The sequence below is a fragment of the Tetrao urogallus genome, assembly GCF_951394365.1.
Source record: "Tetrao urogallus genome assembly, chromosome: 26".
NCBI lineage: Eukaryota > Metazoa > Chordata > Aves > Galliformes > Phasianidae > Tetrao > Tetrao urogallus.
Window position 1 is genome coordinate 453,954 of NC_136839.1, and position 24,020 is coordinate 477,973.

A 24,020-nucleotide genomic window follows, 5' to 3' on the forward strand; every position below is an offset into this window, starting at 1 on the left:
CGCCGCTCCGGAGCCGCGCGCGGGGGATCCGCCCAACGAACGGCGCCGGGGCGGCACCGCGCGGGGCTCCGCCGGGGGACGCGGGTCGGGGCGGCCGGGCGGCGCCGCGGATCCCAGCTGCGCGGCGGCGGAAGGGGGGCGGCGCCACAGCGCCCTCCGGCGGCGGAACGCGGCACTTCGCGGCATCCGACCCCGCCCCGCTCCCGGCAGCCCGCGCCTCCGTCCCGGAAGCCCCGCCCCTTCCGGCGCCCGCGCGCCCCGCCCCGCCCCGCCCCCACCCGGCCCGGCGGTAAGATGGCGGCGGCAGCCGAGTGCGATGTGATCATGGCGGCGCCCGAGGGACCCGGCGAGCCCGAGAGCGAGGAGGAGGCGCGCAGGTAGCGCGGGCGGCGGGGGCCGGGAGCGGGGCGGGAGGAGCGGGGGCTGCGGGGCCTTGGCGGAGCCTCTCCGGGCCCGGCCCGGCCGCTCTCTCCCGTCCTCCGCACCCCGCCGCATTGGGGCGCGCTCCGTTGGCGGCGGGCGCTGCGGCCGGGCCGGCCCCGCGGGGCTGCGGCTCTCGGTGGGCTCCGTCAGCCCCGCCCCCAGCCGTACGTGCGCCGCGTCCGCCGCGCCGCGTTCGCTCCGTGCCCCCCTGCGAGGGAGCGGCGGCCGCTGCCGTCCGCGGAGCGGAGCCGGGCGTCCCGGGCGTCCCGGGGTAGGGTGACGCCTCGAGCGCCGCGCCCGGAGCGCTGTTTCCCGTCGCTGAGAAGCGGGGAGGCGGCTTCGGGCCCGGCTCGCGGCGCTCCATCTGCGCTCCCTGCCCGCCGTGCTTTCCGACACGCGGGGCGGCAGCGCTGTGTGCGTGGAGAGTCGTTCTGAGGCCGTTAAACGGCATCCCCGGGTAACTCCTAAAGTTCTGATCGTCCTTGTTTTGGAGCGCTCTGCTTCAGCCGGCCAAGCGACGGCCGGGCTGCGGGGCTCCCCGGGCTGCGTGCTTTCCTCGGGCCCGGTGCTGCCGTTGCCGCGCCGCGTTCTGATGCGGTGGGGAACGTCTGACAGCTGCGCTCTGCGGTGTGGGTCTGGATGTTCGTCACCTCCCAGGAGCTGCTGCTGCGGGGAGGCGGCTGCTCCTTACCATTCTTTGGTCGATGAAATCATCAGGAGAAACAAAACTGAAAGTGTCCTCTGAGGAGTGCAATTTTCAGAGTAAGCCTGCGGTGCTTCGTGCTGCAATGTGCCATCAGGAACGGATGGCTCCAGGAGCGGTGCTGGGACAGAGAGCTTCCTGGTGATGTCATTGAGGAGCGGAACCAAGAGCTGCTGAGGAGGCACTCGTGTGTGCTGTGTGTGCAGCACTGCCAGACTGGAGCTGGGGAAGCCCACTGGTGTGATCCATTCCCTGGGTCTGATTAGAGATGACAACCAAAATGTTAAAAATACCCAAATGTAAGAGCCGTGCTGGAGGCTCTGGCGTTAATTACCCTTCCTTCCTCCTTCCCGAGTTTTGCTGGGTGCAGGGAGCAGCCCTGGGGTGGGGGTTTGGTCCCTGCCCCGCTCTGAGGGGTTCAGCCACGAGGAGCAGAGCCAGCCTGGGTCACCAGGCACTTCCTGACGTGATGAGGCCGGTGCTGCAGCTCGTGGGCATTGCTGTGCAATGCTGGGCTTTTATGGTGCTTTCACACTGTTCTGTTGCTGGGATTCAAGAAGTGTGTGAGCGGGAGGTGATGTTCTGTGTGCACCAGTGGAGCAGGGCAGGGTCCTGGGGATGGCATCTCTGCTCTGCATCGGCCCTCAGGGCTTGCAGTGGTTGCTTGAGTTCTATCTCTCAAGTGATCTAATGCAAATTAGGGTGATAGTCACCAAATTAGGGAGGATGGCTGGAGGCTTAATTAGGTGCTTAATGTTTGTAAAACATCAGGAACCACGCAAGGGCTCTGCAGGCACTTGGCATTAATTGCACGGGCGTTCTCTGGAATCTGATTTAACGTGGGCTTTATGATGTGACTGGGCCAGATTCTGTTAGAAAGCAGCAAAAATAAATGAAAAGCCTTACTGAACTGCTGCTGTAAGTCAGCCCCGAGCCTCCTGTGTTCTGTACCTCTCTTTAGGAACTGCAGCACAGATAGACAAGGGTGAGCCCCTAAGCAACGAAGCTAAATGTGCAGTTCTGTTCTCTGTGGCTTAATAAAAGTGGTAATAGTGGAGCTCAGGATTTCTGGACAGCTGTAAACATGCCTAACTGCTCGCTCACCGGTGGCTCAAGGGACAGGAATAGAGCGTGGTCATGGGATAATTATTGGCTGTGGCAGCATGAATTGTGAGGGTCCTGACGGAAGAGGGTTGATGTAAGTGCATTAATTTTATCTGCTGGGTGGGGGTGCGGGAGCCGCAGCTCCTGCTGGGTGGGGGCTGCGCTGCAGGCAGGGAGAGATCCGTCCCCAAAAGTCACTTCCTCCTTCTCCTAAATGGCTTCTGGCCCCTGGGATCCGTCCCTCCCTTGGCCCGGCTGATCCAGCAGCGCGGTGCTGCTGGGCGTCATTTCTTTGTCGTCCTCCTGGCAGCTCTGCGTTCCGTCGCTGTGCTCAGGACTGGATCTTTCTCCCCTTTCTTCAGCGCTGGAGGATGCGGCAGCCCCTTCTGGGAGGTATCTCAAATCATTTGGAAAATATTGTGAAATGATCTGGACGGAGCGCTGCTTTCACGGTGCTTTTGCCGCAGACTTCAGACGTGTTGATGCCTCTGCAGGAAATCGTCATTAACCTCAATAAAACAACGAGTGTGAAATTTTCCACGCAAAGTAAATTGTGCAGAAATCAAAGAGGAGGTTCCAGACCTGGCCTTAACTCGGGTCATGATGAGTCCGACAGATGTTGCCTGGAGGCTGTCAGGTGTGGATGATCAGGAAGGCTCTTTCTGCTGCTGTTTTACATGAAATTAGCTGCGTCCCAGTCGGCTGCCCCACTAATTATGAACGTCCTGGGCCGCCTCTCCAGGGAGCGCTGCCAGGCCCTGGGGTTGTTGGCTGTAGGGCTCTGGCTGTGGGTATGGGCTGTTCCAGGATTCCTGCTCTGCTTCTCACTGGGCACTGGAGTTTCCCAGGCTGTGGATCCAGCCTGTTTTGTGAACGTGTAATTATCATCTTAGGGTGATATGAGGAATGGCAGAAGCTCCTCATGTCAGCGTTTAATCTCCCATGCATTTGCAGAGCATCTGGATACTCTGACGAGATGATTTCTGTGTACAGCTTGGAAAAGGTGTTTGGTGCTTGGAATTGAAGCTTGTTTTGAACTCCAGATCATCTTTTTTAGGGTGACTCACGTTGTCTTACCATGCAGGCGGGCTGTTTCCTGCATCCAGGCCTTCATGGAAGCCAATGCTCAGGGTGGTCCTGGGCCTCCTGTGGGCTCTCACAAACACTGAGACTCAGCCCTGCCATCAGCAATGGTGCTGTGGGTATGAAGTGGGTCAATGGTGAGCTCTGCTAGCAAGGTGCATTACATAACTGCGTAATTAACGTGCAGGGCTCATCTGGCTGTTCACACCGAGTGCTGCAGGGGGCATTGGCTCCTTCCTGTGCTCCTGTTCTCTGCTGTGGCTGAGTTTGTCCTCAGGTATTGGCTGTGCTCTGGGCTGTATGTAGAGGACAGCATGGATTTTTTTGTGCACCCTCTGGACTAAACGTCTGTGATTTTTCTGTTGACCGCTCTCCCAGAAGCCTTGGGTCCCAGGGCAGCCCCTTCAGTTGGTGAGGCTATCCAAGCGGATGTCTGTGTGTGCAGCCTTGAGATTTCCCTGGTTCTAAATCATTCTGCGTGTGAATGTCTTCATTCTCACTGCTGCATTGCAGCTGGGTGCAAACCCACTGCTCGCTCAGCGGGGGGTGCTGATGTGCAGAGCAATGCGTGCATGGAGCGCCGTGCTGCTCTGCTTCCCGTTTGCCCCCGCTGCCACAGGCTCAGTGTGAGGATACCTGCTGAGGGTGGTCGTGGTGTGTTTTATGTGACTCTGTGTTTTGTACCTGGCAAGCTGGCATTGCATCTGTGCTCTTCTTTCATGCCAGATTCAGAGTGGCATAGATATATCTTCCCTTCACTGGAGCTCCTCGGTTACAAAGTACAACCCAGCCTGGAAGAGGCGTGCGCTCATTGCCTGGCTTCAGTCCTGTGCCCTGAAAGGAGGCAAGGCTGCAGTACGTCCAGTGGGAAACACAGCAGCTAATTTTAAGCTCTAGACATCTGCCCAATGTAAGCTGTATTGAGATCACCCAACTTATTTTATCCAAGCAGCTGAGTAACATCTGACAGCTGAGAATCTCGTCTGGAATCCAACAGGGGAACTGCAGGATGGAGGCACCATGTGCTATTAAGGAAAAGTGCTGGAATTGCTCAGAGAAGCCAGCTGTGCCCTTTGGGCATCCCGAAGGAGATGGGGGCTGATAGGTTTGTGAGGCTCTGGACGCCTCGCAGGCAGAAGCTGGCCCAGTTAAAATTCCCATTCCCTTGGATTTGGTGGTTTCAGACTGCCCTGGTGACCATGAGTACTCATGTTTTCTGGCAGGGATTTCAGAGCATCCCTTAAATCCCGTGTATTTTTTTTTTTTGTCAGTGTGTTGCAATGGAGGCAGGAGATGAAGTAGGAGAGGTGTTCCTGAGCTGAGCAGCCGTGATGCTGCTGCCTGCTACGTGCTGTGAGCCTGAGCTGAGAGCACGGCTCTGCAGGCACCGACCTGCGTGCACAGAGCACTGGAGCGGGCCTGAGCCAGTGCTGCCAGACCTGCCAGCTGCTTCCTGCACAGCTCCTGGTGGCTTGGGAAGGTGAGCTGTGCTGGAAGGCAGGTCTGCGTGCTCCTTGCTGCAAGCTGCAGCAGGAGAGGAAGCTGCAACTTGTGAGGGGGCTGCCAGTGCCGGGGAGGAGGCAGGGGCTGTTAGCAGCCGTGGGGTTCTGCTGTGGGATGGGACGGATGTGCCTCACAGCTCTGCTGCCTGCAGAGAGAGCAGGGCTGAGCTGTCAGCAGGGCACGGTGAGCAGGGAGCCTTGGCATGGCAGGAGGGTGCTGCTGCAGCACAGGAGCTGTGGCTGCTGCCTGTATGTGGCAGGTTCTCCCGGGAGGACGGGGGAAGGATTAGAGGCTGTGACGAGCGTTATGAAAGGGGAAAGAGGCGGCGAGCCGGTAGGGAGAGTTACAGCAAACAGCCCCTGCTCGCGAGCCCTGGCTGCACGCAATGAAAGATGAGCTTCTTCCCGAGGTCCTGGTGCGACTCTTCCCTGTCTTCAGTGTTGGCTGCACAGAGCCCTGAGGAGGCTCTGCCCCCTGGGAACAAAGCGCTCCATTCAGCCTGCATCATATTTTTAGCAAAGCATGATTCTTCTTCAGCTTCAAAAGTAGCAAGTGGGGAATGCAGCCTACATCAGTGCGAGATGCAGAATGATCTCATTCAGGCTGCAGCATCTGTTTGGATTGAAACAATTACCAGTGATATCAGGAGATCTGCATTTCTTCTTGTTGTAGCCAGAGACCGTGGTAAACAAGGACTGTTTGCTCAGTGTGCTTTCTGTGTCAATGGAGCACAACTGGGGAGAGATGCTTCTGTTCTGTGTCTGGGACCCGAGGCCACAAGCCTTGCGTTTCCAGCAGCTGGCTTTGCCTTTGTGCTTTGGGGGAGATTCTGGGTTTCCTTTCGTGATCTTTTTTCCATCATTGGGCTTTAAGCAGTGTGGGCAATAGAAATCCACGTGTATTTCCTCTCTGCCCCGTTGAGGCACTGTGAGCTGCTGGTGTATGGATCTGTGTTATGCTAAAGGCTTACAAGGGAAACAGACCAAGAAAAGAGTAGAAATGAGTAATTCTTGTTCACACCTTTGCTCTCACAGTTCTGTGCTTTGTGGAGGTTGCTTTGCCACGCATCTGCTTTCCTCCTTCCGTTCCCCAACTCTTCCCAGTAGTGTTGGCCAACGGAGCTCCAGCAGCCAGACCTATTGCTGTGTCTGACGGCAGTGTGACGATGGCAGGTGATGCTGCTGAGGGACACGGGTGGGCTGTGTGCTGCTGGAGCAGCTCAGGGTCAGTTCTCCATTCGTGCCATTCATCCCTTTTACAGGCCTTACAACAGAGAGCTTCTGAGTGAAGCTTAAACGAGATCTGTGATTTTCTTCTCCATTTGGTATTACAGAAATTAGAATAAAGTTCTGTTTAAGCTGCTTGCTGCCAAGGTAGTGCGGAATTGCTAGCTGTTCTCCTGCACTGCTTATGAATGTGTGATCTGTAACAGAAAGCGCCGCTCTGGGGCCCGTTTGTAGTCCTACAAAGTCTGGATCCCACCACCAGCAGCACAAATCCACCCAGCACAGAACTGCTGCCAGCCCTCACAGCAGAGGAGCCCAGAGCTGTGCTGGCAGCAGCACTGAGCGCATGGCAGCTCCTGGGAGAGCAGGGCTGCTGAGTAAGCGCCTTCCTGCCGCAGCCATGGAGCAGCGCCGGCTCCCGCCTCGGCCGTTCGTGGAGCGCGGGCTGAGCGTTGGGTGCCGCCGAGCCCCCGCTGCTCCTCCACCTCCTGCTGCCCGTCGACGTGCCGACGCACAGAGTTCCACTTCCATGGCTTGACTTGTGCAGAGTTGCAGCAGGGCTCCGCTGGCTGCAGCTGGCAGCGAAACTTCAAGTTTGTGCCGCGCTGCCATTTCCCGCTGTGGCCCTGCAGGCCCTGGGCAGCAGCACCCTGTGTCTATTGTCCCGACAGCTGGCACAACTGTGGCTCTTCTGTGCAAACAACCCTTTGCATGAGGCAGTTGTGTGGGAATGGCCAATGGCAGCCCGGAACGAGGTTACAAACATGTTAACTGGTTTCAACACATTTCCCTTTGTTCTCTCCCTGCTGGGCTGGCGGAGCTGCCCAGGCCCTGGTGTGGGTCTGTCCCTGGGAGGGGTGCAGGCTGGCAGCTTTGTATCAATGGAGTGCCGGTATTGGTAACCTTGTGCAGAGCAAAAGCTGCTCAGCCTTGGGATCCGTTGATGCTCCGGCGTTGTTCTGAACTTGTGTGGGGAAGCTGTGCATAAAAAGCATGCGACTCTTCACTCTGTCTCACATTGCTCTGCTCTGGTTTGGTTGTGTTTGCTGGAATTCCTGTCAGTAGCTTTGCTGCAGTAGGTGATGTGAAGGCGCCTTCGCTTCTGGGCCCTTCTCGCAAGAAAATGCTGAAGCCTGGCCTTCCAGCCCAGCCTGGAAGCAGCCTGTGTCTGAGCCTGCAAGTGGAGCTGTGCCCTGCCAGGCCAGGCTCTCGCACAGCTCTTTCAGCCTCCTTGGCTTCTGCTCATTTGCTTCAGCAAAGGCTTCATTTGGAGCAGCTGGCAGTCAGTGAGGAGCAAGCTGCTCAGTGATGGTCAACCTCTGCTGCACTTCCCATGATGTATTTGTGTGCAGGTGCTTTGGGCAGTGGGCAGGCAGTATCTGCAGGCTCAGAAGTGTGATGCAGGTATTAATGCTGTGCCTTAGTGAGGGCAGTGCTGCTTTGGAGTTGGCTGAGGAGAAGCAAGTGAGTGACATCACTGAACTCATCAAAACTGAGTTAAACTTCACAGCACTGCAGTGCGAGTTCCGTCTTGGGCTGCTTATATAAAATGGTGAAGGTAGACAAGAGGAGGTGGGGAAGGGTTTAATTTCCATTACAGGAAACTTTGCTTTCAAGAGTTTAAAGGATGCAGCTTTAAACCATATGTTGTATGTTTTTAATGTCCTAAATTGTCTCTGCAAATGCTCGCTCTTGAGTGTGAGGACTATTTCTGGACCTGTTGCCAAGGCAGTGCCACGCAAAGCCTCAAGGAGAAGCACCCGTCTTCCTCCCTGATTCAGTTCTTTGAGCACAGAACTTGTTCTTGGCCCCGTTTCTCAGATATGTGGGACTGCTTCTGAAAGTCAGCGCTCAGTTTCTTGACTTCTTTGGCTGCTGAGGCTGTGCAGCACTCGTGGAGCAGCTGTCGGGCGGCCGTGTGCAGCTGAGCTGCTCAGCTCCAGAGACGGCTGCGCTGAGACAGAGCGCTGCTCACGGTGAGTTCGCTCTGTGCTGTGCTCCTTGCTGTTCAGCCAAGGTGGCCATTTCCACGTTTTTGGCCCTCGTCAGGTGCTGAGCTGAGAGCCAGAGCAGCGCTGAGCTCCTTCCTGGAGCCGAGCAGTCAGCCCTGCAGGTGTCTGTAACACCGCCGGCGATGCTGAGGTCGCTCGGGGGTCACAAACCTGGTTGTGGTCAGAATGTGTGCTGATGCTCCTCCTCGTTTCTCTTCCTTCAGAGAAGCAGAGTCCTTCAAGGAGCAAGGGAACGCTTACTACGCCAAGAAGGATTACAACGAAGCGTACAACTATTACACAAAAGCCATAGGTGAGAGCGTGGCGGTGGTGATGAGCTCTGCTGAGCGCGATGGCTAAAAATCAAAGCCAGTTACTGATTTTAAGATATACCAGCAGGGTTTCTAACAGCACAGACTGGATGGAAACTTTGTTGGTTTAATTACTTTGCAGAATTTCCCTGGGTTGATTATGCAAGTCAGTGCTAACGTGGGTGATTTGCTGCAGTCTTTTATTTCTCTTCTATCCAAGATATTTTTAGCAAGAAACCAATCCAGTTTTCCATCTAGTGCAGGGTCAGCAGTGCTGTCAGGCTCAGTGCTGCAGACCTCTATTCTGTGTGGCTTAAAGCCTGTGTGCAGTGTGAGAAGCAATGGTTTCGTGGCTTCTATTCTGAACCATCGTGCATCTTTGTAAGCCGTTTGGTGCCGTTATAAATTGGAAGGAATGTGGTTCTTTGGAACCCACGATGTCTTTCAAGTACGTTCTACAAGTTGTCCAGCTGCTTACATTACACTGACAGCAACGCTCTCCCATTTCCTCCAGACACCTGTCCTAACAATGCCAGTTATTATGGTAACAGAGCTGCCACCCTCATGATGCTGGGGAGATTCCGAGAAGCACTGGGAGATGCTCAGCAGTCTGTCAGATTGGACGACAGCTTCGTAAGGGTATGTGGAGGTCATCTTATTTCTTGTGTGTCTGAATACTCGTCTGCTCCTGCAGCTCCCTTCTAATGGTCTCCCCAGGGCCACCTGCGGGAAGGGAAGTGCCACCTCTCCCTGGGGAACGCCATGGCTGCCAGCCGCTGCTTCCAGCGAGTTTTAGAACTGGATCACAAGAACACTCAGGCACAGCAAGAGGTGAGAAAGGGAGGCGCTGCCGAAAGGAAGGGATTGAGCTGGTTGGTGATGCCTGCGTGCCTTGATACGACGAGAAGCAATGAGGTGGTGCTGAGATCTCCTTATCTGCTTCTCAGCGGACCAATTAGTGGCACAGTTATTTGTGTGTGGTTGTCGTGGCAGGAAAGCATGGAGGCTAAGCTGGTCTTTCACCAGCACTTCAGGGGAGAGTGATGGTAATCCTGGGCTACCAGTGAGGTCACTTGGCTTCAAACTGATTTTAATGCTGGCAGAAATACTGACCTAACCTGTTCTGTGGTCTGCGACAGTTTTTGCTTATGACTGTAAGAAACACTTACTGTGTGCTCCTGTCTTTAGCTGAAGAATGCCAGTACAGTGCTGGAGTATGAAAAAATAGCAGAAGTGGATTTTGAGAAGCGAGATTTCAGGAAGGTAAGATGAACTTGATGGCTTCCTGCAGCATCGTGAGCAGACTGTCTTACCTGGCCAGGTCAGTTAGATGCACATCTCATCCCCCTGCCTCCTCCTAGCTGGGCTCTCCCTGTCAGTGTCACAGTGAGTCAGTGAAGGAGCAATGCAGATCCACACTGGGCATTCTCTGGTACAGTCTCCTCACGTTTGTTGCTGTGGACAGCAATGGGTGCAGCCATTACTGACCCCATACAACAAGAGGCGACAGCATGAAATCTGAAAGGCACTTAACACTTCTCATGAAACTGTGCCATAGATGCCTGTAAGGGCTGTGGAAAGGAGGCTGCTTGATGTGTTAGGCTCTTAAGCTAAGCTCAGTGTTTTACAAACAGAAACTCCAGCTTTGCACCACCTTGTTACGAGGAGCAGATGGGCTGTGGGGTCGGTCTGGATTGCATGTGGTGGAATCGCCCTGCCTGTGCTGCCTGTTCTGGGCTTTTGCATCCATCCCCTCACTTCACTGGGAAGACCTGCATGAAATGTGATCTTTGTTTCTGGAGAGCTGCTCTTGCTCCTTTCTCACCCTTTGCCTTTGGCTTCTCAGTCTGAAGCACAGTGCTTCCCACAGCAGCCCATCGTGATGTCACAGGCCGGGAAAGCAGATGAAACTTGGTGGAACAATCGCCCTGTTCTCCTGCAGATGTCCCTGCCAGAGAGGCAGAGATGGAAAAAGACCCATTAGATCACCCTGCCCACTGCAGTCAGGCAGTCTAAGATCAGTCCCTGCTCTGTACTTTTTTTGTGTTCTGTCCAGTCCAAACTGTCCCAGTCTGTTGCATTTCTGTCCCTCCCACACTCCTTTGTAACACAGGAAACAGGGGCAGAATTGTCTTCCTTGGCCTTTTCTTTGGGGCCTGCAATTTCAGTGGAGCTAAAGGGGTTTGAACTACAGGTGTTCCTTGAGTTTTCTGCCCAGTGCTCTGTCATGGTAACAAAGCAGGGCCCACGTGCCCCATGAAGCCATTCTTAGAACAAAGCAAAGCAAAGAAAAACAGCACCACCAAAAACTGCTCTGAATGAAACGTGGATGCAGCAGAAAAGAGGAACCTGCACACTTCCCTTCCTGCTCAAAGGCAAACAGGGAATCTCACGTGTGGTAATGATGCAGTTTTTCAAACTAAACCTTTGGATGTTTGCTTTTCTCACATCAGGTTGTGTTTTGCATGGATCGTGCTCTGGAGTTTGCTCCTGCTTGTCACAGATTCAAAATCCTCAAGGCTGAATGTTTAGCACTGCTGGGTCGTTACCCAGAAGCACAGTCTGTAGCAAGGTAGGCATCTTTAAGGTCTTGAAATCGTGAACCAGCCTGTGGTGTGTGCTGCAGGCTGTCTGTTCCCAGAGCCCAAAACAATGGGAGATGTAAAAAATCCTCAATGCGAATGATGACAAAGAAGTTGACATGAATTCATCCTTCTTCCAATTCATCACACTGGGAAACTCTTCTTAAGCTTATTTAATATCCAGCAGTCTTGCCTGAGCATCTTCATGCACTGTTTTATATCCCTACCACGGATCTGATGAATCACCTCAGTATCTCAGCAGGAGAAGAGTGCTTCTGCTGATGAAAGGCAGAGTGCTGTAGGTGCTGTAGGTGACTTATGGTCTGTGTCTGTCGCAGTGACATCTTACGGATGGACTCGACGAACGCAGATGCTCTGTACGTCCGCGGCCTCTGCCTTTATTATGAGGACTGCATTGAGAAGGCAGTGCAGTTCTTCGTCCAGGCACTCAGAATGGCTCCTGACCACGAGAAAGCATGTTTAGCCTGCCGTGTAAGTTGTGGGCACTGGGGCTGGGACCACGAAACTGCCAGGGCTTGCTGCTTTAAACAGACCCTTCTGCTGGAGCAGTCCTTTCTCTGCCCTGTGAGTCTGTGCCTGCTGTGTCCTGTAACGGTGTCAGGAAGCAGATTGGAATGGCTATAGCTGGGGAGTCCTAGCCAGGGAGATGAGGCGTTGGCTCCTCTGAACGCTCAGCTGCTGTCCTTACCCACGGCGCGTTGTCTTTCAGAATGCCAAAGCACTTAAAGCAAAGAAGGAAGATGGGAATAAAGCGTTTAAAGAAGGAAACTACAAACTAGCTTATGAACTGTACACAGAAGCACTAGGAATAGATCCTAATAACATAAAAACAAATGCCAAACTCTACTGCAACCGGGGGACGGTTAATTCCAAGGTAAGAGGTGGTCATCGTGCAGGTGACCTTTAATGTAGGTCTTGTTCCTCAGCACGTAGTTGACAAGCAGCAGGTTGCTTGCTAGAAGCATGCACTTCTCCTGGGGCAGCTGCAGCCATCCAGTGCTGTCAGCAAGTTTTCCCGTTCTTGGGCTTGCACAATAATTGGATCTGCTCCAAGCAGCTGAAGAAATCGACGCCTAAAGAAACGAAACTCAAATGCTTGGGCTGCCTGGAGTGGGAGGGGGAGAAGGAATGCAGCATGGCCTTATCTTAATCAGTGTGAAGGCATCCCTGTTTGTTTCCTTCCTTGTAATGAGGAGATCGTGCTTTCATTTGCTTGAAATCCTTAGCAGTTCTGCTTTTCTCTGATTGGGATTCGCTTCTGTCTGACCCTTGTAGCTTAGGAAACTCGAAGAAGCAATAGATGACTGCACGAACGCAGTAAAGCTGGACGAGACGTATATTAAGGCGTACTTGAGGAGAGCACAGTGGTAAGTAGGTGTTTGTCTTGGACGTGCTGGGCAGGTTTGGAGATGGGAACCTCCTCCCCACAGCAATAGGTGACAGGGCAACAAATCTGAAGCTTACATGAACAAAAGGCGATGCCTTCAGAGGTCCATACAAACCCCTTTTGTGTGGTGCTGGGGAGTTGGGAAAGCATGTGGTCTGTCCTGCCTGCACGTGTCCGGGCTGCCTGTCTGTTGTGTTTAGGCAGGGTTTGTTATGGGGACTGCTGAATCACAGCAGGTTGTCAGTGTGTGAGTGGGGCTGAAAGGCCAGCAGGCAGGAGCGTCCTCTCTGAGGCGCCCAAGTTGTCGCTTCTGACCAGGGCTGTCAGCGTGCAGCTCTGCACCGGCTTCCTCAAAGTGTTGTGGCTGCCATTAATTCCTGCTGTTGGATCAATAATTATAAGGCCTTTCAAGTAGAATGTGTGTCAGCAAGCGAGATGGCAGCCTCGCTTTGGAGCCCAGAGTTCCTGTGCCGGGTTTCCCATGGTCTCCAGCAGCTGTTACCCTTTGCAGGTTCTTTCTGCAGCCCAATGCGTCTGTTTCCCTTAATTCCTATCTACCCAGAAAACTTGTGACTGAGCCCCTTCTTTGATGCTTTCTGTGAAGTACAGCTTGGCAATCATTGTTCCCACAGTTACATGGACACAGAGCAATATGAAGATGCTGTAAGAGACTATGAAAAAGTTTATCAGACAGAAAAAACAAAAGGTAAACGTGTCTGTGTTCTGTGCATGTTTCCTCTGAGTAAGGCAGGTGGTTTGTTGCTGAATATGGTCCTCATCCTTTGTAGTAGCCTGAAATGAAACGGAGCAGCTCTGGTTGTTGTGGTTCGCTGTCTGACAAATACTGGTTCAGTAGCATTGAGATTTCACCTACGTTTGGAACAGCCTTCGGTGCAGGGTTCAGCTTCAGTTAGCTGCCTGAGCGGAAATGCAAGTGGTTGGTGCTTGTGGCACCCAAATCCTGCAGCTCAGGCCACCCCAGGTCTTGGTCGGTCGGTCTCTGTGGAAGCAGGGCGTTGTGTGATGCACTGAGGCTGCTTTCCTTGGGCTTTGCAGAACACAAACAGCTTCTAAAGAATGCACAGATGGAACTGAAAAAAAGCAAACGGAAAGACTACTACAAAATCCTTGGGGTCGACAAGAATGCCTCTGAAGATGAGATCAAGAAGGCCTACAGGAAAAGAGCACTGATGCATCATCCAGGTATCCAGGTGTTTTCAGAGCATGCCTTGCTGCTCCGATTCTCCTGCACAGCCGCCCGCAACCATCACTGGGTGCTGGGAATAAAGGGGAGGGGGAATGCATGGGCTGATGTGACCCCAGGACGTCTAAAATGCCTCCTGTGGCAGCTGGGGCTGCCTGCAGCTTCCCTTTCACAATAGAAACATAAAGTTTCTTTCCTGCTTGGTTTCATGTTGTTAGACCGCCACAGTGGGGCGAGTGCAGAAGTACAGAAGGAAGAGGAGAAGAAGTTCAAGGAGGTTGGTGAAGCCTTTACCATCTTGTCAGACCCCAAGAAGAAGGCTCGCTATGACAGTGGACAGGATCTAGAAGAAGATGGGTTGAACATGGGAGGTAAGTAGTTTTTGTGGTATCCTCCTTTTTGTAACAACCCCAGAAATTGGTTTTGTTTGGTCCGTGGGAGTATTTGAATGGCAGTTGCTGTCGAGAGCTGCAGGTAATCAGGGTTGTGTGGTGGACGTTGTCCTTGACTGAGCTGTTGGACAGTAGGTGCCATCTGCAGAAGCTTCTGTCTTTCACAGGGTGTACAAATCCATCACACAAATTCTGCGGGTCCCAAAATGTGGCTGATCCAAAATCCTTAGCTTGCTTCTGTGAGTTAAGGCCTGAGAGATGTTGCTTTTACCTGTTCTGTGCCACTGATGTGTCCTGTGCTGTGGTGCAGCACAGTGCCACGGTGTGCTGTGCTGCTCCCTTACAGTGGACAAAGCAGGCTGCTTGTCCATGGCTTTCTGTGAAACGCAGTGTGGGCTCTCAGTTCGGAGCCAGTTTCTAAACTGAAAACTGCAAATGTCTGTTCCTCTTCATCTTACAGCTTCCTTTTCTTCCCTACAGACTTCGATGCAAATAATATATTTAAGGCCTTCTTTGGAGGGCCGGGAGGCTTCAGTTTTGAAGGTAGGTGGAGGTGCCCTGCTGCTGGCGTTGGAGCTGGTAAGTGCTCAGATTGCTTCACCCGGCAGCAGAGGCTCCCCAGCTTCGCTGTGCTGACAGAGAGGAGCGTGCTGCTGAGCTCCCTTCAGTCCTCAGCTGTGGTCGGGCTTCATGCAGCGCTGCACAGCTCTCAGCACTTTCCCAGTGTCGTTATGCCATGTGAGGAGCTGTGCGTTGTTGGGTTTTGTTGTGTGTTTGGGGAAGTCCTGCATGGTTCTTGCACCATTTGCTTTCGTCCTTGTCAGCTCGCCTGCAGAGCCTCCCTCGCCCGTGTTGTCAGTGGTCCATTCTTATCTCTTGGGATTCAGCTGCTGGAGATGTGTGGGACAGATCTCCCCTACCTGCCCAGATGGCTTTGTTCAGTTACTGGCCTGGCATCGAGCCGTTGCAGCCTGCTGTTCGACCGCCCTGTCTTTCAACTAACATCTTTCGTTTTCTTTTTCAGCTTCTGGGCCTGGGAATTTCTTTTTCCAGTTTGGCTAAAACACACACACCTGCTCTGCTGCTTTTAGCCTTCAATACGGACATACTTAGACTCCTTCCTCCATCATGTCTCATTGTACTTAGAGCAGTTTCATTTCTCTCGGTTGGAGACCTCAGTTTGTGTGCGTTTGTGTGTGAAGAGGAAACCAGCTCGGGGAAGGGAAGGCTTGTGGATTTTGTTTTACTGTTAACTTTATTAAAAAAGAAAATAATAAAGCTTTGAATCTGTTGGTCCCTCCATGCTGGCCCGTGCTTTCAGGCTGCTCCTCAGCACAGAGGATTTCCCGGAGTCCTCGTGGAATTCTGCCATGTTCTGTTCTGGCTGCACAGCACAGCGTGGCAGCATCTCAGCTCTGTAGGAGCTTCTCCGTTATCTTACCTCTCTGAAAACGTTGCCAGCGTTCCCTCAGACCTTGCGATCGCATCTCGCCGGCCAGCTCTCCTGGTCTCCTTTCTGTGCCGTGGTTCTCCCAGAACGGTCGCTTGGACTCGGTCAGTAACGCGTGAGCTGAGCGGTTGTGTGTCAGAGAGAAACGGATTTAAAAGAGCAGCTGCTGTGGGAGCGCCTGCGGTGCAGCTGAGGCTGAGGGCTTCGCGTCCTGCGCCAGGATTTTCCTCTTGAAGACAAAGTGGGATTTGCTCTGGGCTTGAATTTTTGCACCGTGTGTTTTTTCCTTTCAATTAATCCACTTGAACTCTTCATAGCCGCGCTGTGAACTTGGTTCTGTTGGGTTTGAAGTCGTCACGTTAGACTTTGTGTTGCTGATCCGTAGTGTGGATGAACTCCTCTTAGCCTTGAAGAAACGCGAAGTGATGTTCAGGTCGTTGCTGAAGTGGTTCCTGTGCAGCAGTGCGATCTCATCGCCGTCACAAGGACTCTCCCTTATGACAAAGCAGTGGAGTGGCTCTCAAATACTAACGTCAATAGTCCAAAGGAGCAAGAAAATGCAAAGTCCCCCCCTGGGCTGGCAGCCTGCCCCTTGCTTCTCTTGCACGGCGTGTGCAGAGCTCTCGGCTGGGTGCTGCAGCGCAGAGCTGACAGCCTGGAGCTGGACGTGGTTTTGTTGGCGTGGCGCTGCTCTGTCGCTCAGCACAGCTGCTGTGGGCTCTGCTGGGGAAGGGCTCAGCTTCCACAGCTCTTCCCGCTTCCCTGGAAAGCAGAGGATCTCTGCCACAGGCGCTCTGTTGAGCCCTCGGGTGCTGCTGGGCGCCTCGGGCTGCAGGCGGTGCTGTGCTTTGCAGGGGCTCAGCAGGGCTGCGTGCGGTGAGAGCTGAGGCTGAGCAGCGCAGAGCTGAGGTTGGTGTGGGTGGGAAAGCAAAGTTCCTGCCTGCGAGCTCTTCCTGAGGAGGAACCTGACGCTGTTGTATCATCTCTGCCTCGGCTTCTACTGCAGGAGCAAAAATTGCAATCAATTAATTGCACAGGATGATTCCTTCAGATGCTGACATCTTTGTCTTCCTTCCCGCTGAGGCTGCGCGTGCCCTGGGCTGCTGGCTGCAGCGCGGCTGGACTTCAGCAGTTGGTGCTGCTGAGTGCGTTGGGTTTGGTCGGAACTTCTGACAATCTGCTCTCACAGAGGGAAGATTTAAGGGCTTCAATTTGGGTGCTGCAGAATAAAGGCAGCGTTTCACAATCGTACTGGAGGCAGCTTTTGAAGTGAGCCAACGTGAAGTAATATTCCCAAAAACAGACGTTTGTTGAGCGTCCTTCGTGTCGGTGCAGGGTGACGGATTGACCCGGGTTGCACTGAGAGCAAAATGAGATCCTGCAGTTTTCAGATGAATAGCAGGGACCCCAAACGCTGCCTGTGCTCACTGAGACCTCCTGGCTCCTGCAGCTCTGCGCAGTCACAGCTTGCAGGACTGATTTCAGCGTGGCGTTGCGGCTTTGCGGTGCGTTGTCCTGTGTGTCAGCAATTGCTGCGCAGCTCGGCCCTCTGTCAGCACGCAGGGATTCAGCACTGCGCTGGTTGCGATGGCTGTTGGTGTTTCTGCCTCCCTGCTGTGCCCTCCTCTCCCAGCTGGGTTTGAGGCCGTTCCTCAGAGGGCAGCAGTGGAACGGCTTCGTCTCTGAGCGAGGGAATGTGTGCAGATGTTTATGAAACTGTAGGTGAATGCATGATTTAAAATAGTTAAATATTACTGTGGTGAGTGCCAACGCGTCTCTGAGGAGTGCTGCTGTGTGGATGGAGCTGAAGAAGGGCTCTGCCCCTCCTGCAGCCCCCCAGGGTTCGCCGTCACCCCGTGTTGCAGTGCTGCAGGTGTGGGTGCTGTGGGGCGACCTCCAGATCTCTGCGTTGGTGTTTGGGAGATGCTTGCATGTGTGCACAGCTGACCTCCAGGCCCTCAGGTCTGCTGTGTTTATTTATTTCTTTTCCCTGTGAGATTTGCTTTCTGTATCTGATGCAGTTTCAGCTCCAGCTTCTGCACGGAGCGCTGCGCGTCCCTTCAGGGTGCTGACCCTGGACCTGAAGTTGGCTTTGGAAACCGTCCCGCTGCTTCTGGCTGCCCCTTTTGACAGGCTTTTCCACTTGTCTGCTATCCATGCTACCTAGGGAAGCACATGGCTTTGTTTGTGTACTTGGAAGTGTTGCTGTAAAGCTGGATCTCGTGTGCTGATGGCTTCTGACTGTTTTGTAAATACTTGCGTTAGTGCAGACTGGGTGAGTGGAGACGGTCTGGGGACAGCAGTGTGAAGTAGCTGTGCAATATTGTGAGTCCCCCGGAGCTTTCTGTATCCGGGATGCAGAGCAGCGGCCCGCTCTGCTCATTCCCAGCAGGAGAGCCCTGGCCTCGCGATGGGGGCTGTGCTCTGCGGTGCTCTGAAAGCTCTGGAATGGCCAAAAGTCTGTGCAGGGCTTTGCCGGTCCTTCCAATTCACTTCCTCGGTTTAATAGCTGAGATGTTCACTTGTCTTCAAGTGGATGGGCTTTAAACGCGTGCCTTGTACCCTTCCCTCCCCGTAGGGAAAAGGACGGCTGTGCGCGGCCCCCGTTGAGTTCCTCCCGTAGTGCTGCGGTCTGCGTGTTCCGTGGCAGCAGTGCTGCGCCCAGCCGTGCGAGGGGCGTCCCCGCTCCCGGAGCTGAGACCGGGGCGTTCCTCAGGGAAGCCGCTTCCCGGGAGCGGTGCCGTGTCGGCTCAGACGCGATGCGCTCCGCTGCGGCCGGGGAGGGGATGGGGATGTGGGATCTCCGGAGCAGCGCTGGGCAGTTTGTGCCTGTGCTGGGCTGAGCTGATGGAGGAGCTCTGCGGGAGCTGTGAGGGCGCTGAGAGGCGCGGAGTGCGAAGCTGAGCGGCAGCGCTGGGCTGTGGGGGCCGTGCGCGCTGCCTCTGCCCGGGTTTGTGATCCAGCTGCAGCTCTGGCACAGCCAACCTTTCTGCGTTACTCTGCCCCGCTCCCCGCTTTCACGTACAAATTCCTGCTTCAAAGGAGAAAACCAGGGGAGGCGGCGCTGGGGGTGCAGCAGCCCGAGCAGCTTCACGGCATGCGGATGTGCTTTGTTGTGAAGCGGTTCGGAGCAGCCGAGACAGAAGCAGAGACTGATGTGAAGCCGACTTGGAGAGGGCCGCCCTATTTATCCAAATCCCAATTCTGAATGTTTACCTCGGTGTAAAACCTTTCCTGGGGGAGGAAAGGAGTCCTGCATGGAGCACCCGAACCCCGAGCGCTTTGCCAAACGCCTCTCCAGGGCGGCTTCACAGCGGGGCCAGCGCTGTCCCTCTTTGGACCTTTACCTTTCTAGGATGTGAACGGTAACAATGTGAATATTTGTTGTTTACTTCATTAGGCATAATTCATAATGCTGTGTTTATATGGAGAATATCACAGACTGAAGCAAAAACCGTATGCAATTGGTTTACTTTATTATAAACTGTATATGATGTACAAACTAATAAAAAGGTCGATGAGGACGGCGTTGCTGTTGTTCTTAGCGTGGCTCTGCAGGCGGGGGGAGCAGAGCAGCTCTGTGTGCTGCCAGGAGCTGCTGGCTGCGTGCTGAGGTGGGATGGGAGAGCGGGGCTCGCAGCGCTCCTGGTGCAGCTGCCTGCGCTCAGCCGTGGGAAGGGAGGAGCGGATGGAACTCGGGGTGCAGACGTGGATTCTTTGGGCGGCGTTAGAATGGGAATCCATTGCCGTCCTCAAAACCGCTCCCAAAGCAGGCAGCGCTTTCTCTCACTGCTGAACTCGCACAGCACTGCCTGTGCTCTCCCATAGCGCTCCTTGCTGCTGCTCTGAGGAGGAGGAATGCTTCTCCCAGCGCTGAGCCCTTTACAGACACGAACCCAGCACACAGGTGGGGAACACAGTGAGAGTTTACATTTATTAACGGTGGGTTAAGCACAATGCAGCTCACCAGGCGCAGAGCCGCAGCAGGAGTTGGGGCTGCTGTCCTGACCTGGGTCTGTTAGTTGAGATTTGTGTTATGAAGTAGTGAGCGCGGGTCTGCGGGCTGGCAAACGATCTAAGAGCAGAAACATCAGCTTTAATAAAACAGGCTTAATAACAGCAGCGCTCGATCATTAACTTCTCTCCAGCCCACGATCGGGGTTGGAGCAGACTTGAGTTACGCAGTTACAATACCTCCCTTTACTTCCTAAATTACAGTGTTACTTCCAGCCTACGTTCAGTGCATTAGCTAAAGCTAGTAAAATCTTGCTTGAAGTACAGTTCTGTATTTCAGACACGATTTAATGTCTACAAAATAAGATGGAAAAGACGTTAGTTCATCTCTTCCGTTCCCCGCCAAGGCAGGATTGCTCCCTACAGGACGGTGGTGCTGGCAGAATTGAATGCAGCCCATCCTGAGCAACTGGAGCCGTTACAGGAACCGAATGCAGCTCCTCAAAGCTGTTTCCTTGCTGTGATTTTCTCCCCATGTCTGCAGTGTTTGGCACACAGACGTTGAGGCGCTGCCCATCAGCACAGCCCTTCTCTGCGCTGAAAGCTCTGCGCGCCAGCAGCGCAATGGGGAAGGACACGCGTGGCTCCGGCGGCTGCCGCACGACCCCTAAAGGGCTGAGCGGCCGGGAGCTGCTGCACTGGACAGAAGGGGTCTGGTTTTCACACGAATGCAGCACTTCTGCTGTTTGTCTGTCTGTCCGTTATGCAGCTCACTGGGCCTCAGAGCAGTTCTGTACAGGCTCTGTTCTGCCACCGCTCAGCTGTGGAGCGCTGACGTGTACAGATGTAACGATTGTGGCTCATAGGGAAGTTATAAAAGACAACAGGAGATCCTCCTCTGAGGAAGAAAACAAGCAGGGCCCCACGAGAGCTGGTTCTCCCCAAACTCTCCCATCAGAAATACTCAGCAGCGCTTTGGTTACCGAGGGTTATGTGACAGCTCTCCTGGAGCTGCTTGTTTTCTACCGAGGCCAATAAATGCCTCCCCAGAGATGTTTCGGTCTGAGGTTGGCAGAAGGGCTTGCTTAGTAAAGGCAGAATTATTTCTCTTTACAGTTTTAAAGGTTACCGAGTTACTTTCCTTTTAAAAACCAGCGGGGGCGGCGCCTGCCCGTGCTCTTAGATGATGGTGCAAGAACTGAACGCAGAGCCCCGTTTGTTGGTGCTCTGTGTAGGCACCAGTTTTCCCTTTCCGTAGTAACCCGAGAAAATCGCCCTCACGTCGATCTTTTTAGACAGGACGAGCATCCACATCCCGTTACCAAAATACTGCAGTTTCCCTCCCATAATTTCCCCCACTTCCTCCCCTTTGCTCCCCGCCCTTTCCAGTTTCACGAACTCCAGCAGATCCAGCCCGGTTTGCACGGCTTCGACGCCGCTGGCGCAGCCGAGGGTGATGTGAGCGCGGCTGCCCTTCGGGAGGCTGTCGGCTGCCTGGATCTTATCGGCGTCCCCGGGCCACAGCAGCAGCTGCTGTTCGCTCAGCTCCACGCGAGCACCGACAGTTTTGGTTGTGACAAACAGACCAGAAATGGACAGAGTGAAGCCCTTGCCGTAGGAAGCCCTCACAGCCTGCGGAGAGAGGGGGAGAATCAGAGCGGAGCTGGGGGGGTCGGAGCGCCGCGGGCGGCTTCGTTGGGTCCCGGCTGCCGCAGGTCTCGCTTTGCTGCGTTTGAAACACAACACAGAGCTGCACGGCGAGGGCCGTCCTTCCCCGACCCCCGATTTACCTGGGCTGTTTGGAAGAGATTTAAGCGGAAGTGTAAACCTGCGATTTACTGTCATTCAAACCACGCTGCGGGAGACGACAGCGGAGGGAGGCGCTCCTGGGAGCGGACAGGAGGTGGCGTGGGCTGCCCCGTGCTGACCGCGTTCCTACAGGCGGGCCGGGGGCGCACGCAGCCCTGCAGTTTCCCTCTCAGCTGTGAGCAAAGCTGCCCCCCCCCCCCCCCACCGCACGCAGAGCCCCGGCCAGGGAAGGACTCGGATGGGAGGCGGGGAAGCGGAGCCGCAGCGCTCACCTCCTGCTGTGCGTAATCCTCAGCCCCCGCTGCCTTCCCGAAGTCGGTGTATTTGGTGGTGCAGTGCAAGACCCCGGGCGGCCTCTTCACAAAGTAGCTGGTGAGATCTATTTTTATTTTGGGATCTTCAGAAGTGACTGCGAATGTAGAAGAACGTTATTATGACAAAAGGATCCCTGAAAAAGCACCGGAGCTTAAGCCCCATCTCAGCTTTCTTCACCTATCTGCCCTCTGTGCTTCACCTCCTTACGGCTGGAAAGGAAGAGGGGGATACAAAACCCCTCCTTCCACCCGGGACGTGGATGCAGCTGAAACACGTTCAGGTGGCAGAGCAGAAACCCCACGAGGGGGGAGGGGAAGGGAGGGGAGGGGAGGGGAGGCTTCATCTGACCCTCTCAAACCATCAGGTAGCACCGCTTCCCTCCCCCTCCCCCCCCCCCCCCCCCCCCCCCCGCAGCCTCACAGCTGAACGGGCCCTCAAGGAAACTTTCGTTCATTTTCAGTTACAAAAACAACTTCAAAAAACAGGGCTGGGGATCCCTGAACGGTTCCTGTTGCCGACCTTCACTAAAAGCATCACTTTATAAGCTGACCAAATCTGTTCAGGTTGCTGCACCAAGTTAAGGTCGCACCAGCAGTAAGAAGCAGGTAAGTTATTTCTATACATACAGAATTTGCTCTCCTTTTTGAAGGCTTTGAGGCTTCCCAGCTCATCTAAGAACACCTGGCCGGCCTTCCTCAGGATCTCAGAGCTTCTTTTGCTCAAAAACCACCCGAAATACATGGGGAGGAACTCCTTCTCCAAACTGGGCTTCATCTTCTTCAGGTCTTCCACCGTCAGTTTCCACTGATTCTTATCCTTAAGCTGCGAGCAATCCATCCTCCACTGGGTTTTGGGCTCTGCAAAGATGACTTTGTAGCGGTATTTGTCAGCAATGTCAAAGATTTGGTCCAGTCGTTCCCTTTCGTGGTGAGTGTCGTCCAAAACGATAACGCTGATGTCTCGTTTGCAATAGTCAACTAATTCCTCATCGACTTTGGCGTATTCTTCAGGCACGGCGCTTCTTATGGCAGGTGTGATTTTGTAGCTCTCAGCGGCCACGACTTTGCAGCCGTCCTTGTAGCGCTCCTGGATCGCCTGGGCCAGCGTGGATTTCCCACTGCCGGGGAGGCCTCGCAGGATGAAGAAGGTTCTGGACTCTTTGAGCGTGGCGATGGTATCTTCGTCATCGAGGAAAGGGAACCGCAGGCTCTCGGGCCTTTCTTTGGCCGACTGAGCGGACATCTTTCGAAATATTTTCGGCAGGAACGGGTGGCTCTTCTTGGAGAAACCTCTGTTCTGAAATTCGAGAAGAAAACGCCGCTTTGTAGGCTCTGCAAGCCGCTGCTGCGCCCTCGGGGAGTGGGGGGGGTGGACGGGGGGAACCCGGATCGCAGCGGCCCCGACGCGCCCCGCACCGCCCCCCGCCCGGCGCGGAGGGAACGGGAAACGTCACCGCCGCAGCGCCGAGCGGCCGCGGCCCGAGGAGCCGCACTGAGCCCGAGGTGCGAAACGGCGCGGCTCCGCCTGCAGGAGCGAATCGAGACTCACTGACGGCGGCCGTCGCGGCGGAACCCGCGCCGCTCGGGGCTCCGGGAACGGCCGCTCCGGGTTCGGGTTCGAACGGACGGCGCCGCGCCCTCAGCGCCCCTCCGGGCTGCTGCCAACGCGGAGCGGCACGAATCGCTTCCGGCAAAAGCGGCCGCGCTGCCGCCGCCGAACACGAAAGTGAAAGCGGCCGCGTGCGGTGCCCAGCAGTGACTCCTCCATCCTTTGCTTCGGGGTCGGGAGGTGCGGAGCGGTTCCCCACCGGGCGCGGAGCACCGCCTGCCCCGGGGCGGCCGCTGTGCGGGGTGCGCGGAGCCTTCAGCGAAGCGCGGCTCAGGAGGGGCTCCGCTCAGAGCGGAACGGCGCGACGCCCCCGGCCCCCGTCCGCCGCCCCCGGTGGGGTTGGGGCTCCCATCGCCCCTCGAGAAGCGGAGCTGCGACTCCTCTCCGGTTCTGCCGCTCCCGCACCGCCCCGTCCCGCTCGGGCCGTGGGTGCGGGGCTCGGCGGTGCCCGGGGCCGCCGTTCTGCGGGCGGCAGCTGCGGGCGGGCGGCACTGAGCCGCTTTTCAAACGCGCAAACAAAAGAACAATAATAGAAAACACCCCCGGGCCCCATTGTTCGGCAGCCAACGCCGGGATAAAGCGCTCCTTTATGCCGCGGAGCCGCGCCGGGACAAAGGCGGCACAGAGCGGCGCGGGGCTCCGCGGGCGAACAATCCGCGATTGAGCGGCGCTCCGTTCACGACGCCCCGCCGTCCCCGCGGCCGCTCCGTTCCCCGCAGCGCTCCGACGGAGCCCCGAGAGGGGAGCGGGCGGCGAAGGGGCAGCGCGGCTCAGAGCCCCCCGCCGCCCCGCGCCCGTCCCGCACTTACCATGGTGAGGGCAGCGGCTCCGGGGCGGCCGCCGGTGCGGAGCGGGAGAGCGGCTCTGGGGCGGGCGGCACCGCGGCCCCTTTCATAGCATCGCCCCCCCTCGCCCCCCTCGCCCGGACCGCCCGTGGCCGCGCCTGCCCGGGGC

General features: G+C 55.4%; 2 protein-coding genes across 2 annotated transcripts; one reads left to right on the top strand and one right to left on the bottom strand.

The window, feature by feature from the left end:
* The first annotated feature begins 279 nt into the window (after nucleotides 1-279).
* On the top strand, nucleotides 280-15,050 carry DNAJC7 (DnaJ heat shock protein family (Hsp40) member C7). Its single transcript, XM_079546975.1, has 14 exons — nucleotides 280-377; nucleotides 8,258-8,346; nucleotides 8,859-8,983; nucleotides 9,062-9,175; nucleotides 9,533-9,607; nucleotides 10,798-10,916; nucleotides 11,265-11,418; nucleotides 11,657-11,821; nucleotides 12,223-12,314; nucleotides 12,967-13,040; nucleotides 13,391-13,537; nucleotides 13,757-13,909; nucleotides 14,411-14,473; nucleotides 14,955-15,050. The coding sequence occupies exons 1-14, from the start codon at nucleotides 295-297 to the stop codon at nucleotides 14,990-14,992; spliced, it is 1,491 nt and encodes a 496-aa protein (XP_079403101.1). The 5' UTR covers nucleotides 280-294; the 3' UTR covers nucleotides 14,993-15,050.
* A 5,463-nt stretch (nucleotides 15,051-20,513) lies between these two features.
* Nucleotides 20,514-23,970, bottom strand: CNP (2'',3''-cyclic nucleotide 3'' phosphodiesterase; the record flags this gene model as incomplete). Its single annotated transcript, XM_079547089.1, has 4 exons — nucleotides 23,876-23,970; nucleotides 22,085-22,754; nucleotides 21,416-21,552; nucleotides 20,514-20,966 (listed from the first exon to the last, which is right to left on the bottom strand). Exons 1-4 carry the CDS (start codon nucleotides 23,876-23,878, stop codon nucleotides 20,514-20,516), a joined length of 1,263 nt encoding a protein of 420 aa, XP_079403215.1. The 5' UTR covers nucleotides 23,879-23,970.
* Between the last annotated feature and the right edge of the window lie 50 nt (nucleotides 23,971-24,020).

Bases quoted from the DNA above. Each gene is read 5' to 3' on its own strand.
- DNAJC7 (XM_079546975.1), top strand. From the start codon at position 295: ATGGCGGCGGCAGCCGAGTGCGATGTGATCATGGCGGCGCCCGAGGGA. The intron at 9,176-9,532 runs GTGAGAAAGGGA...TCCTGTCTTTAG, and splicing joins ACACTCAGGCACAGCAAGAG to CTGAAGAATGCCAGTACAGT. The intron at 13,041-13,390 runs GTAAACGTGTCT...TGGGCTTTGCAG, and splicing joins TCAGACAGAAAAAACAAAAG to AACACAAACAGCTTCTAAAG.